Source organism: Callionymus lyra, chromosome 1, assembly GCF_982586985.1.
Source record: "Callionymus lyra chromosome 1, fCalLyr1.hap1.1, whole genome shotgun sequence".
NCBI lineage: Eukaryota > Metazoa > Chordata > Actinopteri > Syngnathiformes > Callionymidae > Callionymus > Callionymus lyra.
In genome coordinates this window covers 1,852,559-1,868,053 of record NC_141818.1, presented here as the reverse complement: position 1 = coordinate 1,868,053, position 15,495 = coordinate 1,852,559, and the positions used below count along the sequence as shown (strand labels likewise).

At 38.4% G+C, this 15,495-nt stretch overlaps 1 protein-coding gene across 2 annotated transcripts in view; it reads left to right on the top strand.

The window, feature by feature from the left end:
* Window positions 1-15,495, top strand: part of msh3 (mutS homolog 3 (E. coli)) — a 51,924-nt gene that overhangs the window by 23,284 nt on the left and 13,145 nt on the right. For both annotated transcript variants that reach the window (XM_087787494.1, XM_087787486.1), the window contains exons 14-20: window positions 2,694-2,881; window positions 5,400-5,568; window positions 5,641-5,705; window positions 11,708-11,824; window positions 11,955-12,062; window positions 12,730-12,844; window positions 14,735-14,892. In XM_087787494.1, the coding sequence (XP_087643620.1) occupies window positions 2,694-2,881; window positions 5,400-5,568; window positions 5,641-5,705; window positions 11,708-11,824; window positions 11,955-12,062; window positions 12,730-12,844; window positions 14,735-14,892 (920 nt within the window). The remainder of the gene's footprint in view (window positions 1-2,693; window positions 2,882-5,399; window positions 5,569-5,640; window positions 5,706-11,707; window positions 11,825-11,954; window positions 12,063-12,729; window positions 12,845-14,734; window positions 14,893-15,495) is intronic.

Sequence of the window (15,495 nt, the reverse complement as noted above, 5' to 3'; positions counted from 1 at the left end):
TGTCCATCCGTACCTCCCTCCATTTATTCATGCATCCATCCATCCATATGTCCATCCATCTTATCTGTTCATCCGTACCTTAATTCATTCATCCATTAATCTATCCCTCCATCCATTCATCCCTCCATTCATCCATCCATCCATAATCTGCTCTCAGAGGTTCAGGGTCACACATTCAGCTCATGATGACAAAAGCTTTGAGAGTCAGACGTTAAAATTGTCATTTGAAGAGAGATTTGTCTGCAAGAACAAACTGATCTACGATGAAAGTATGAAGACATCACTGATCACATCGTCGTCATTTGCATTAGAATGAAAACCGCTGATTACCTTTTTTTATTTCATCCTGTCTTCCTGTCCTCTTGATTCACGACTGATGACTCGACCGATGACACCATCTCCCTTCCCGTCTCTGAAATGTCATGAGGCCTGGACCTGTGTGTGTGTGTGTGTGTGTGTGTGTGTTCTGTCTCTGTGTGTGTGTGTCTGTCTGTCTGTCTTTAATTGTGTGTGTGTGTGTCTGTGTGTATGTCTCCCTATGGGTGTGTGACCCTGTGTGTGTGTCTGTGTCTCTCAATTCAATTCAATTCTATTTAAAGTGTTTTATTATAACAAAGTTATCTCAAGACACTTTTCAGTTTAAGTAAGATTATAGTGGAGAAAGGTAAAACGGTCTGTGTGTGTGTGTGTCTGTGCGTTTGTGTGTGTTTATCAACGTGTGTGTGTCTGTGTGTGTCAATTCATCTCTGTTTGTGTGTGTCACTGTGTGTTAAGATGTGCTTGTGTGTCTGTGTGTGTCAATTCATCTCTGTTTGTGTGTATCCCTGTGTGTGTCCCTGTGTGTGTGTGTGTATACCTGTGTGTGTGACCCTGTGTATGTTAATGTGTGTGTGTGTCCCTGTCTATGTCACTGTGTGTGTGTGTATCCCTGTGTGTGTCCCTGTATATGTCAATGTGTGTGTCTGTCTCTGTGTGTGTCTGTCTCTGTGTGTGTCTGTGTGTGTGTGTGTGTGTGTGTGTGTGTGTGTGTGTGTGTGTGTGTGTGTGTGTGTGTGTGTGTGTGTGTGTGTGTGTGTGTGTGTGTGTGTGTGTGTGTGTGTGTGTCACTATGTCTATGCATCTCTGTCACTGTGGTTGTCTGTGTGTGTCATTGTGTGTGTGTGTGTGTGTGTTCCTGTGTGTGAGACTGAGATGAAAGACAGTCCTAATTCATCTCCTTCTGTCTTTCTAGAGATGGAATGAAAAGATCAAATACAACACACACAACACACACACACTGAGGGTTATTAATTGTGCGTCTGGATGAGAGTGTGTGTAATGGTCTGTGTCCCTGTAATGGTGGAGCGAGGCCACAACCTGATCTCCGGTCAGACTCGTGTCGTTCGGCTTAAAGAGCAGACGACGACCGGCGTCGTAAAAAGAGGCGAGTGATGAATGTGTGTGTGCGGTTCTCATTAACCTTTCATGACGCGCCGCCACACGTGACGTCACTGAAGGAACAACACGCTGATAAAACCTCCATGTTCCCTGGATTCACCTCCTGATGGATGAACTCCAGTTATTGATCAGTCAACGCTGGTATTAGCTTCTGTGGTCACAGAGATAATGAACCTGCTGTTTTCAATGATTATGTTTGATTCGAATGTTGTTTTAACTTAAATTTCTAGTGAAAGTTGCGTTAAAAAGTGTAAAAATCATTAATGTATGCAATATTTAAATATTTCTATTTGTGTATTTGTTGCTTTTATTGTAATACACACAACACTTAATAACTTAACTCAAATAAATCAATGATTTTTTTTTCATTTAGATCGATTCATTTATTATTTTTATTAATGTTTAGATAATCGTTTTAAAATATTTAACTGAACACAATTAGTTATTTAACTTGAAGTGAAGTTACAACATAAATATTAATTTTGTATTTTTAGTGTTTGAATTGAATTGAATTGTACTACAAACGCATGAACAAAAACATGTTTAATACATTTGTAATACTTTTCGTTTTTTATTAATTCACTTTGTTAAAAAAAATATATTTTCTGTTCAACCGTACATCCATTCATTCATTCATCCCTCCATCTGTCCGTCCATCCATCTATAGTTTTAACCATCCATCCATCAATTTATCTCTTGTCCTCTCATCTGTCCATCATTATGCTCATTCACTCTTACATTCAGACATCAATCTACCTTTCTTTTTTTCATCCATCCGTCCATCCATCTATCTTTGAATCTGTCCATCTGTCCTTCCATTTAATTATCCTGCCTTCAATCTATCTTTGTTTTCATCCAACAATATGTAATTTTACTTGGTGAAGTTCCAAAATAAATATTTATTATGTCTTTTAAGCCTTTAAATGTAATTTAATTTTACTGATGACACAAAAACAAATGTATATTTAATTCGTATTTAACAATTCAACAAAAAATTAATTAAATTACAATTCACGTTAAATCTTAATATTTAAGTCTCCGTCCTTGATGTATATTCTTCCCCCAAGTAAGTTTTTATTTCATTTCTATTTTCCAGTCTCCCGGGAGCTTCTTATGATACTATTTTTACCACCATTATATAGTTAATTTCTTATTTTCTCTGAATCTGAATAAACCTTAATTCATTTAACTGTGACGTTAGCTGGTATTTTGTATTATCCTTCAAGTGTCTCTCCTGACGCCACCTCCGTCTCCAGTCTTCCACTCAGGACTTCTACTCCATCACCAGCACTCTCTCCAGACTCGCTCTGGAGCTGGAGACTCTTCTTCCGGCCGCTCAGGCTCAGATCCGCTCGTCGCTGCTTCGAGGAATCCTGCTCGAGATCCCTGAGCTGCTGGCTCCGACCCATGGCTTCCTCAGAGTCCTGGACGAGAAGGCAGCCAAGTGGGTACAATCCTCGATAATCCTCTCCAGGAATGGTCTTGTTGAAGCTGATAGTTGAGTCATTTTTTTAATAGGATTGTTGTTAAAATTATTTACATTATAACGGAGTCAATATTAAGATATTTATGCAGCTATAGTTGAATAAAGTTGGTGATTTTCAAATAACAAGGTGGAGTAAGAAATGTTATCCCTGGAACACATTTTTATTATATCGCTTGAAATCTAAAGCCCAAAATAAAAATCACAAAACAATTTTAGTCACATGTGGAACGTACAGTGATGTTTCTTATCCAGTGTCTCCCAACAGTTATTGAGTCACCAAACATCTGTATTGGAAAAAACAACATGGCACCACAAAACAAAAGCATTACAAATATTACGTAAGATTAACATCTTGCATTGATTAACTTATGAGAGAAAAAAGGGGTGCAAGAAAATATCGACACACTTAAATATCACAATGTTTTTTATTTCCCCCTAAGATACTGTATCGATATTCAACAGCACTGCATCAATACAGTTTGTCAATGCCTGAGGACGAGAGGATACAGTGGCTTTTAAAGCTGATGTTTGGACATATTTTGTTTTGAAAACAAATGAGAAGCAGTTACGACTTTGTCAAGAGTCATGTGGTCTGTAAATACTACAACACCAGAGTCAAGTACTGGACAATACTACAACTATATCCTTGTTACTACACTATCACAACACCAGAGTCAAGTACTGGACAATACTCCACATATATCCTTGTTACTACACTATCACAACACCAGAGTCAAGTACTGGACAATACTACACATATATACTTGTTACTACACTATCACAACACCAGAGTCAAGTACTCGACAATACTACACATATATACTTGTTACTACACTATCACAACACCAGAGTCAAGTACTGGACAATACTACACATATATACTTGTTACTACACTATCACAACACCAGAGTCAAGTACTGGACAATACTACACATATATACTTGTTACTACACTATCACAACACCAGAGTCAAGTACTGGACAATACTCCACATATATACTTGTTACTACACTATCACAACACCAGAGTCAAGTACTGGACAATACTACAACTATATCCTTGTTACTACACTATCACAACACCAGAGTCAAGTACTGGACAATACTCCACATATAAACTTGTTACTACACTATCACAACACCAGAGTCAAGTACTCTACAATACTACAAATATATACTTGTTACTACAGTATCACAACACCAGAGTCAAGTACTCTACAATACTACAAATATATACTTGTTACTACAGTATCACAACACCAGAGTCAAGTACTCTACAATACTACAAATATATACTTGTTACTACAGTATCACAACACCAGAGTCAAGTACTCTACAATACTACAAATATATACTTGTTACTACAGTATCACAACACCAGAGTCAAGTACTCGACAATACTACAACTTTATCCTTGTTGCTAAACTATCACAATATGTCGCAATATATAGTATCGTTGGCTCTGTATCGTGATACATACCTTATCGCTAGATTCTTGCCAATACACACCCCTTACTGTGGATGAGCCAAATGTCTTTCCACTGATTATTTATTCTGACAAGCACCATTTAGTGCATATTATTTTTTTTAAAAAAGGACCAAAACATCATCGTAGTTTAAAAAAAACAAACACGTCTAATACTTACTAGCGTAACTGTAAATGAAAACGAAGACGGTCCGATGATGACGACGATCCTGAAACTCAGACTTTCCTGCTTTGGAAAATGGTTTGAAAAGTCGCCTCTTTCAGTCGCTGTCGGCACGGAATACCTATTAAGGTGATTTGTAATAATTGCGGAGAATGTCATGCCAATGTGACATGTCTGTGATTTGTAATGTAATAAATCCGCCGCAAATGACCTGCTTTTATTTCGCCTAAGACGGGCTTCGGGTGATGATACTAGTCCAGTGCGAATCTGCATCTCTGTGTTTATTATTGTATTATTTTCCATCTAGCCGCGTAAATGCTACATTTCTCTTTCAGTAATTGCCCCTTTTCTGTATCAGTATCTCTGGGTAATGTTGGTAAAACAGACCATTTTTCAGACGTCACTTATCCCGTGTGAATGCACTTAAAATAACCCAGAGATGGGGGGGGGGGGGGGTAATCTAAACAAAACCAGTTTTCATTTGTTGTTGAAAAATATGTTTCTTGTTACGACTCTTGGCTCTGAGTAGAGCGTGTGAGCGAGAGAATCATTAGCTGACGGAGGATATTTAACAAGATTCAAGTTGTTCGTCGTCAAATAAAGACGTGACGGTGTCTTGCTACTGATGGTTTTTCCTGTTGGAATGGTTTCCGAGGTCATTAGTTCCCGTTAGCTGTGGATTGAAGATTAAATCCGACACACGACTCTCTTCAGAATCCCGACTAAATGTCACCACGAGTCGCTTCTGCAACAGATTGCCGAGTTTTGTCTCTGAAAACCTTCTGCCTCTTGACGCGTCGTCGCTGCTGTCACATTTGGACTCTGCAGGTCTGGCGACAAGACGAAGCTGTTCTCCGATCTGACCGGCTTCCCGGTGCTGCGGGAGAGGAGGGATCAGATCCAGGGGGTCCTCGGCGAGATCCAGGACCACCGCAAAGACGTCCGACTGGTCCTGAGGGCTCCTGCTCTGGATTACACCACCGTCTCTGGACAAGAGGTACCGTGTGCGTTCAACGGTCGTTATTGATCGTCCACATGTGTACTAATAAAGTTTTCCTCTGGTGATCAGTTTCTGATCGAGGTGAAGAACTCCATGTCGTCCATCGTTCCATCGGACTGGGTCAAAGTCGGCAGGTACACAACTTTTAGAGTGAGACGCACTCAAGACTGACTGTGTGTAACAACACACTGACTCTAGGATGTCCTATAGTAACACATGATCAAAACACTGAAATATCAATATTTGTATTACTTTTTTTGCTTTTAAATCATATCTAATTTACTTTATAGTACTTAAATTAGGTTTATAAAAAAAAAAAAGATTTATGTCCTCGGCAATTAAAGGAACATCAAATCCTGCAAGATCCTGGCAATGACTGAGGACAAGAGGATACAGTCGACTCCAGCAGCTTTTAAATGTTAAATTCCACTAGTAGTGTGAGAAAATATCGATACACTGATATATCCCAGTATTTAGAGGGTTTTTTTATGTTTCTTTTTTCAACTTTCAAATGGTATTACATTTTTAGCATATTTAGTGTATGGTTTATAGTTCAATGATGTGCGTATAAGATTCATTTTCAATGAACATCCCATTATCCAAGCTGTTTGTTTAATTAAACTTGCGACCCCTAGATGGCAGCAGTCATTACATCAGTTGGGATCAATGAAATCCAGAGATCCCGGTGTAACTGAGGACGAGAGGACACAGTTGACTCAGAAATTGTTTATGGTGGTAATAATTTGGTTTCAAAACAAATTTAAGCAGTTTCGACCTCATCAAGAGTTATATGGTCTGTAAATTTGCAATCAAACATCGCGATCAAACATCGCAATCAAACATCGCAATCGAACATCGCAATCGAACATCGCAATCAAGCATCGCAATCAAACATCGCAATCAAGCATCGCAATCAAACATCCCAATCAAACATTGCAATCAAACATTGCAATCAAACATCGCAATCAAATATCGCAATCAAATATCGCAATCGAACATCGCAATCGAACATCGCAATCGAACATCGCAATCAAATATCGCAATCAAATATCGCAATCAAGCATCACAATCAAACATCGCAATCAAACATCGCAATCAAACATCGCAATCAAACATCGCAATCAAGTATCGCAATAGAAAATCGCAATCGAACATCGCAATAAAATATGGCCATTTTATCGTTGCTACTGTATCGTGATACGTATCACCAGATTCTTGACAATACACACCTCTAGTGTCTTGTAATTTAAAACCCTGACATGATTTGTTGTTAAAAACAAAGTGCGACACAAACATCCTCCTCCCAGGTCATGTCGGGTCAAGTCATGAAAAGTTATGCAACAACAAGTTCTGTGTTCCTGCTGCGCGTCTCCCGACACACTCATGTTTGCGCTGCAAATGTCCTACAAGTTGACACAGCTTAAATTTAAAAGGTCAGGCGGGAAAAAGTCACGAGGGGGCGACGGCGAGAGCTAATCCCAGTCGGCAGGTACAGAGGATCGTTTCAAGCCTCTGGTCTACAAAGTTCCTCTCTGATTATTCCTTATTTCCACGAGGGAAAACTACAAAATACTTCATTATTTTTGCAATTAATTCACTAAAAAATGTGAAATATAACCAGTTTTTGTCTAGATTTTCACGCTCAAAACACCTCAACACAAGACGTTCCACAAGACATCGCTCAAACCAATCAGAGTCCAGATGTTATTAAAGCTCATCTGAAGGTTCTGTTGGACCTGAGAATAATTTTACATTTGTTTGTCCACATCCATGTGATATATACTGTACTGATTTTCAACAAAACATTTTTTTTGTACGTTTCTTTTCTCAACTTTCAAATCGTATTTCATTTTTAGCATATTTATTGTATTGTTTATAGTTCAATGAAGTGTGTATAAAATGAAATAATAAGATTTTGTTAAATTTTCAATTAATACGCAATTATTCACGCAGTTTCTTCATTTTTGTGTTGTTATTAAACTTCTGGCCTCTAGGTGGCAGCAGTCATTACATCAGTTAGGATCGATGAAATCCTGTTGTAACTGAGGACGAGAGGACACGGTTTATTCAGCAGTTTTTAAAGGTAGTAATAATTTGGTTTCAAAACAAATGAAAGCGGTTACGACGTCATCAAGAGTCATGTGGTCTGTAAATGTACCATATCGCAATCAAACGTCGCAATCAAACGTCGCAATCAAATGTCGCAATTAAGCGTCGCAATTAAACAATTAAACATCACGCATCGCGATCACGCATCGCGATCACGCATCGCGATCACGCATCGCGATCACGCATCGCGATCACGCATCGCGATCACGCATCGCGATCACGCATCGCGATCACGCATCGGGATCACGCATCGCGATCCCACATCGCAATCAAACATCACACATCGCGATCACACATCGCGATCACACATCGCGATCACACATCGCGATCACACAATGCGATCACACAATGCGATCACACGTCGCAATCTAACGTCGCAATCAAACATCACACTTTGCAATCACCAGTTTGACTTTCTACTGCCGTTAGACACAGATTGAACCAGGTCTTCAGATGAAAGTGTACGTGTTTTAAAGATCGGGATTATGGAGTCATTCTGAGTAGACCAGCTGCTCAACCATCATTTCAGTCTCGCTTCTTCTCTGAATCCCTACAATCAGGTTTACACCTGTGAGTCTCCCTGCCTCTACTTTTCCAGCCGTTTAACCTTTAATCCAATGACCTGCACTTTAGCAGAGAAACACTCTTTTACTCCGGCTTTCAAGATGTTTCCTGATCTTCGTCAGATCCTGTCGAGTGTCAAACATCTGCAGGTGCAGAAGAATCTTTTATGAACGGGTTCTTCGATAATAACCTTTTGATTAGAATGAATCTGACTGAGTTTTTCTCTGTGTTATCTTGATCTTTTTAGTATATCTTTTTTGAAGTATTTTTTTGATTGTTTAAGTGCTTTGTGACCCTGGTCTAGAAAAGCGCTATATAAATGCAAATTCCTTCCTTACCTACTTACTGTATATATATACATATAATATATGTATATACAGTGTATGTATATGTATATATACTGTATATACAGTATATATAGATGGATGGATGGAAAGAAGAAAATGTAAAGAGATAACAAAGTTGCATAAGATTAAAGGAATTAACACAAAGACATGAAAGAATACAAACATAGAAAAAAAAAACATACGACTATATATATATATATATATATATATATATGGAGCTATCATGATATTAAAATACAAATAAAATGATTAAAAAAAAAAATTCACTTTAACACTTTCATTTCTTTACTAGTTAAGAATGTCTTTTAAGATGATATATTTAAATCAAGTCAAGATGACAAAAAATAAGTTTATATGTTACAGAAGTTTTTAAAAATATTAATAGTACTTAATAAATGATGAAGTATTTAGCGATTACGTGAATAAACAGTAAGAAAATAAAAGTTGAGTTGATCAAAGTTAATCATAAGAAGATAAAAACTTAATTCATAAAAGATATTATATATATATTTATATTTATATATATATATATATATATATATTTTATATGTTTATATGAGGGACGTGCTGTCAGCTGAGGCAAGGTCTCGGATCATTAAAGATTGCAGGTTAAAGATTTTGAACACATAACTTTTAATGAATTGATCATTAAAACATAATATTTCAGCTCTGACTCTTATGTCTTTGTCAAAGACGACAGGTTTATGAAGCTATAAATCAATATTTATCCACAACCGATGACTGCCATAGATCTAGAGCATGTAGACTAATATCCCACAACATATCACAACAATTCAATATAGACTTGTTGAAAAATGATTAATTAAATAATATTTTTCTTAACTGTTTAACTCTAATATTACTTGTTAAAGTTATTTGTTTTAGAGCTTCTTTCCTCTTGTTTTCTTTTCTTGTACTGCAATAAAATGCAGAAAAAATATTCTTAAAACCGCTTTTCTATAAAATTAAAATGCATAAATCAGAGTACAGATTGGAATCCTACTAGTACAGATTGGAATTCCGGATCCTACTAGTACAGACTAGAATACCAATCTTTACTAGTACCTAGTAGGATTCCAGATCCTACTAGCAGAGCCTGGAATTCCAATCTGTACTCTAACAGATTGGAATCCTACTACTGTATTGGGATCTGAATATTGGAATTCCAATCTGTCCTAGGACAAATGGGAATTCTACCAGGACAATCTCCAATTCTTATAGGAGAAATTTGGATTACATCAAAATGTTATTCCAATCTGTACTACAGAAGGATTCTAGATTCTACTAGAAGAGATTGGAATTCCAATCTGTACTATTCCAATATCCAGATCCCAATACAGTAGTAGCATTCCATTCTCTCCTAGTAGATATTGGAATTCACTAGTAGAATCTGGAATCCTACTAGTAGAAATGGGAATTCCAATATTAAGATCCCAGGCCAGAAGTAGGGTTCCAATCTGCAATAGTACAGATTGGAATTCCAATCTCTACCAGTAGGATTCCATATCCTACTGGATTCCAATCTGTACTGTGACATATATATATATATATATATATATATATATATATATAATATACAAAGTAAAATGATGAGTTTAGCTTTGTTTCACAACAGTGTTGCTCAATAAAACTTGATCTTTTTCTCTAGAATTTGTTTTATTTTCGCTATTATCGATAGTGTTTTTTCTTCCCTTTTTTACTTCTGGCCCTCGACAACAAACCCTGAAGGCGTGCAGTCGTTCTCATTGATTCCTGCTTGACTTATTGACGGTTGACCATGTAGCTGGTAATGAATAAACAAGCCACTGACTCGGGTTTGTCAGGAACCTAAGAAAGCAAAAACAATACAATTCTCCAGACGTTGTTCATTGATTTGATTTAAAATCAATATTGAATTCAGATGGAATACTTTGTCTTAAGTTCCAAATGCTTTCCTGGTTGTTATTTGGATCTTAATTTACTTTATTTTAATTTGATTTCATTCTAAAAACTGAGCAAGCTTTTTATTAGTGGTCAGGTTGTGTTTACAAAAGATTTATATGTTCACATTATTAGTGTGACTGAAAAAAAACAAAAAAAACTTCTTAATAAATCAAAGTGAATATGTGAATATATATGAAATTCTTTAAAAACATTACATTTTCATTACATTACATTATGAAATTCTACGGATATTTTATTGAAATGTTCTTAAAGTTAATCATTAATATGTTATTATTATTATTAGATAAAAACATGGTAAAACAGAGGCCAATTAATCCAACAAATAATATTTAGGATTAAACAATTGTATTTATATTTGAGTGAATACATGAATATTTTCACATCATTAGTGTGGCTTTAGAAGAAAAATAACTATTAATAAAAATCTGAGTTAATATGGATGAAATGACTCTTTAAAAAACAAGAAGTTGTGTTTACGGCATTCCATTATTTAATATATCATTTTATAGGTATTTTTACTGAAATATTTTTGAAGTAAATCATTAATTTGTGAATGTTATTAGTTAAAATTTGTATTTATTTTTCGTTTATTGAGGGATAAATAAACAACAAAAAACCTACAAAATTAAAACAAAATAAATGGAACAAAAGAAACAATTAATCGAACATTTTCATTATTAAATGATAATTACTGAAAATAACAAGAAAATCTGAGTGAAAAAGAACATTATTTAATTAAAAATGGGCGCACAGTGCAAGAAGGTTGATGGTTCGCTTCCAGGCCGAGTCAACTTGTGACCCTTCAGTATGGAGTTTATATGTTCTCTCCGTGTTGCTTGGGTTTACTCTGGGCACTCCGGTTTCCTCCCACAGTCCAAAAACATAGAGGTTGGTTGAGAAATTGGGGAAATTGTCCATAGGTATGAGTGTGTGTGTGAATGGTCGTCTGTCTTTGTGTGTCCTGTGACAGACTGGCGTCCTGTCCAGGGTGTCCCCTGCCTCTTGCCCAATGAAACTGGGATAGACTCCAGTCTCCACACAAGAAAAAATAATTGATAGTCAGTCAATCATCTCTATTAAATGATTGAAGAAGACAATTAGGATTAAAAGCTAAATCATCAGGTAAACAGTGATTGTTTTCATGTTCCTCGTAACACTTGTAACTGTTGCAGCACCAAAGCCCTCGGCAGGTTCCAGTCTCCCTTCCTGCTGCAGCGCTGCCAGAAGCTCCAGCAGCTCCGGGAGCAGCTGACGCTGGACTGTCGGCACGAGTGGAGAGTCTTCCTGGAGTACGACACACTCGACAAACAAACAAACAAACAAACAAACAAACAAACAAACAAACATCCAAAAGTCTTTTCCCGGAGTTTGTTTGTGGGAAACAATGGTCGGCGCTCTCACACCGCTGTGTCTCTGCAGGCAGTTTGGGCAGCACTACCTCAGCATGAAGAGAGCCATTAGTCACCTAGCAACCATCGACTGCCTCTTCTCATTGGCTGCTGTGGCTAAACAAGGGGACTATTGCAGGTAATGTCCTCTCGTGATGCCCGTCAATGTGTGCGTCCAGTTCGGGAGAGTGTGTGTGTGTGTGTGTGTGTGTGTGTGTGTGTGTGCGCGTCCCTTGTTACGTCCTATAGCCCGAGACAGGCTGTGTGTGGGTGTGTGTGTGTGTGTGTGTGTGTGTGTGTGTGCGCGCACCGGCCTCGACAGAGTGCTCGGAGAGACGCCAGCATTTCTACACACACACACACACACACACACGCACACAAATACACACACGTACACTCGGGTAAATTTTCTTCACACTGAAGTGTTTTCAAGTGTTTGACCACAAAGTGCTGTCGTCTCTCTTTTTAATCCGTCTCTGCTCCTCACCGTCTTTTTCTTTTTTTTTTTTTTCCAATTTCCGCTGAAGGTTTCTGTAGTTCTGTGACACCGAGTACTACGAGAAAAACACTCCTCGATTCAAACGGTCTCGTATCGTCCTTTACTTAAAACAAGAACAAGAATCAGATCTGGTTTAAAGTCGCATGTTTTACTTGTGTACAGGTGAGAAATACACAGAGTTTACATGTCTGAAACTGAAGCACAGAGCTGTTAGTTCGCTGGTGTATCTATGTCGCGGTACTTTAGTGGGCCGGGGTTTAGGGTTTAGGGCCACTTTGGTGAGTGACTGAACCAGATGTGTTTGCAGGCCTGAGGTTTGTGACGGTCGTGGTCAGGTCATGATCAGAGAAGGACGACATCCTGCCATCGACTTATTGATGGGAAAGAACAACCAGTACGTTCCCAACGACACTGATCTGCAGGTGAGACTCATTTTTTTCTTTCTTTCTTTCTTTCTTTCTTTCTTTCTTTCTTTCTTTCTTTCTTTCTTTCTTTCTTTCTTTCTTTCTTTCTTTCTTTCTTTCTTTCAGATCTGCAGGTACAACTCCTTTCTTTCTTTTCGCTTCTTTCTTTCTTTCTTTCTTTCAGATCTGCAGGTACAACTCCTTTCTTTCTTTTCTCTTCTTTCTTTCTTTCAGATCTGCTGGTACAACTCCTTTCTTTCTTTTCTTTTCTCTTCTTTCTTTCTTTCAGATCTGTGTGTACAACTCTTTTCTCTTCTTTCTTTCTTTCAGGTCTGCGGGTACAACCCCTTTCTTTCTTTACTTTCTTTCTTTCAGATCTGCAGGTACAACTCCTTTCTTTCTTTCTTCCTTTACTTTTTTTCTTTCAGATCTGCGGGTACAACTCCTTTCTTTCTTTCTTCCTTTACTTTTTTTCTTTCAGATCTGCAGGTACAACTCCTTTCTTTCTTTCTTTCTTTCTTCCTTTACTTTTTTTCTTTCAGATCTGCGGGTACAACTCCTTTCTCACTCTCCCTCTCCCTTGTCCACATCTTTCTTTTTTTTTCTTTCTTGTATTCTTTCTGTCTTGTCTCGTCTTCTTTGCTTCTGTCTTGTCTTGTCTTGTCTTCTTTGCTTCTGTCTTGTCTTGTCTTGTCTTCTTTGCTTCTGTCTTGTCTTGTCTTGTCTTCTTTCCTTCTGTATTGTCTCGTCTTCTTTCCTTCTGTCTTGTCTCGTCTTCTTTGCTTCTGTCTTGTCTTGTCTTGTCTTCTTTCCTTCTGTATTGTCTCGTCTTCTTTCCTTCTGTCTTGTCTCGTCTTCTTTGCTTCTGTCTTGTCTTGTCTTGTCTTCTTTCTGTCTTGTCTTGTCTCGTCTTCTTTGCTTCTGTCTTGTCTTGTCTTCTTTCTGTCTTGTCTTGTCTTGTCTCGTCTTCTTTGCTTCTGTCTTGTCTTGTCTTGTCTTCTTTGCTTCTGTCTTGTCTTGTCTCGTCTTTTTTGCTTCTGTCTTGTCTTGTCTCGTCTTTTTTGCTTCTGTCTTGTCTTGTCTTGTCTTCTTTCTGTCTTGTATTGTCTCGTCTTCTTTGCTTCTGTCTTGTCTTGTCTTGTCTTCTTTCTGTCTTGTCTTGTCTCGTCTTCTTTGCTTCTGTCTTGTCTTGTCTCGTCTTTTTTGCTTCTGTCTTGTCTTGTCTTCTTTGCTTCTGTCTTGTCTTGTCTTGTCTTCTTTGCTTCTTTCTTGTCTTGCCTTGTCTTCTTTCTGTCTTGTCTTGTCTTGTCTTCTTTGCTTCTGTCTTGTCTTGTCTTCTTTCCTTCTGTATTGTCTCGTCTTCTTTGCTTCTGTCTTGTCTTGCCTTGTCTTCTTTCTGTCTTGTCTTGTCTTGTCTTCTTTGCTTCTGTCTTGTCTTGTCTTGTCTTCTTTCTGTCTTGTCTTGTCTTCTTTGCTTCTGTCTTGTCTTGTCTTCTTTGCTTCTGTCTTGTCTTGTCTTGTCTTCTTTGCTTCTGTCTTGTCTTGTCTCATCTTCTTTGCTTCTGTCTTGTCTTGTCTTGTCTTCTTTCTGTCTTGTCTTGTCTCATCTTCTTTGCTTCTGTCTTGTCTTGTCTCGTCTTTTTTGCTTCTGTCTTGTCTTGTCTTGTCTTCTTTGGTTCTGTCTTGTCTTGTCTTCTTTCTGTCTTGTCTTTCCTTGTCTTCTTTCTTTCTTTGCACACATGGAACACACTTCCTGGCTCAGTGCTCTGGTGGGTGTAGGTTCATCTTGCTCCAGAGAAACGAGCCAATAGGCAGACGCCGAAGCTTTCTGTCCGCCCACCCGCTCGGCTGTGCAGGACAGCATGAGAGTCTTCTCTCCCTCGCTCACGGTGCGTGGTGTCGCTGCAGGGCGACGGCAGGAGGGCCATGATCATCACGGGCCCCAACATGGGGGGGAAAAGCTCCTACATTCGCCAGGTGGCGCTCATGTGCATCATGGCTCAGATGGGCTCCTACGTCCCGTGTCGTGAAGCCCGGCTGGGGATTCTGGACGCCGTCTACACCAGGTACGACCCGCAAGTCCCGGCACCTCAGGTGAAGTGGAGGCAAAGGTTCGAGGTTACATGACAAGCGAGCGTCGTGCAGTGGAAAACTCTTCTCTCACGGCCTCGCGATGACATCACTCAGAGGGAGGCCAGTAATATGAAAAATGAAAACACATGGCGTTGAAGAACACAAATGTCAACATTAGAGCCATGTGTGAAGACACGACCGCTCACTGGAAACCCTTTAAACCCGTTGTTTGGGGAAAAGGTTTGTTTGGCCTCTTTGACTGGCATCACTTATTTTTTGTTTTCCCTGCACATGTTCAAATGTCAAGTATCTCATACATGTCATAGTTTACTAGCTTAGATACCTGTCGTTTCCTAGTTATACAAAATACATTTAAAAATAAACGGCAATAACAGGAAAACAAGTTTAAAGTATTGAATGGTTGAATTATGTAGTGTATGTAGTACTTTTTGACACCACACAGTCCTGGAACACATCTTAAACATTTATTTATGATAAAAGTTAAGTTTCAAGAACGGCGCCACCTTTGGTGCAGAGGTGTGAGGAACCAAGATGATCTCGGTACTACAACCAAGTGTTAAACTTCCAGAGACGGA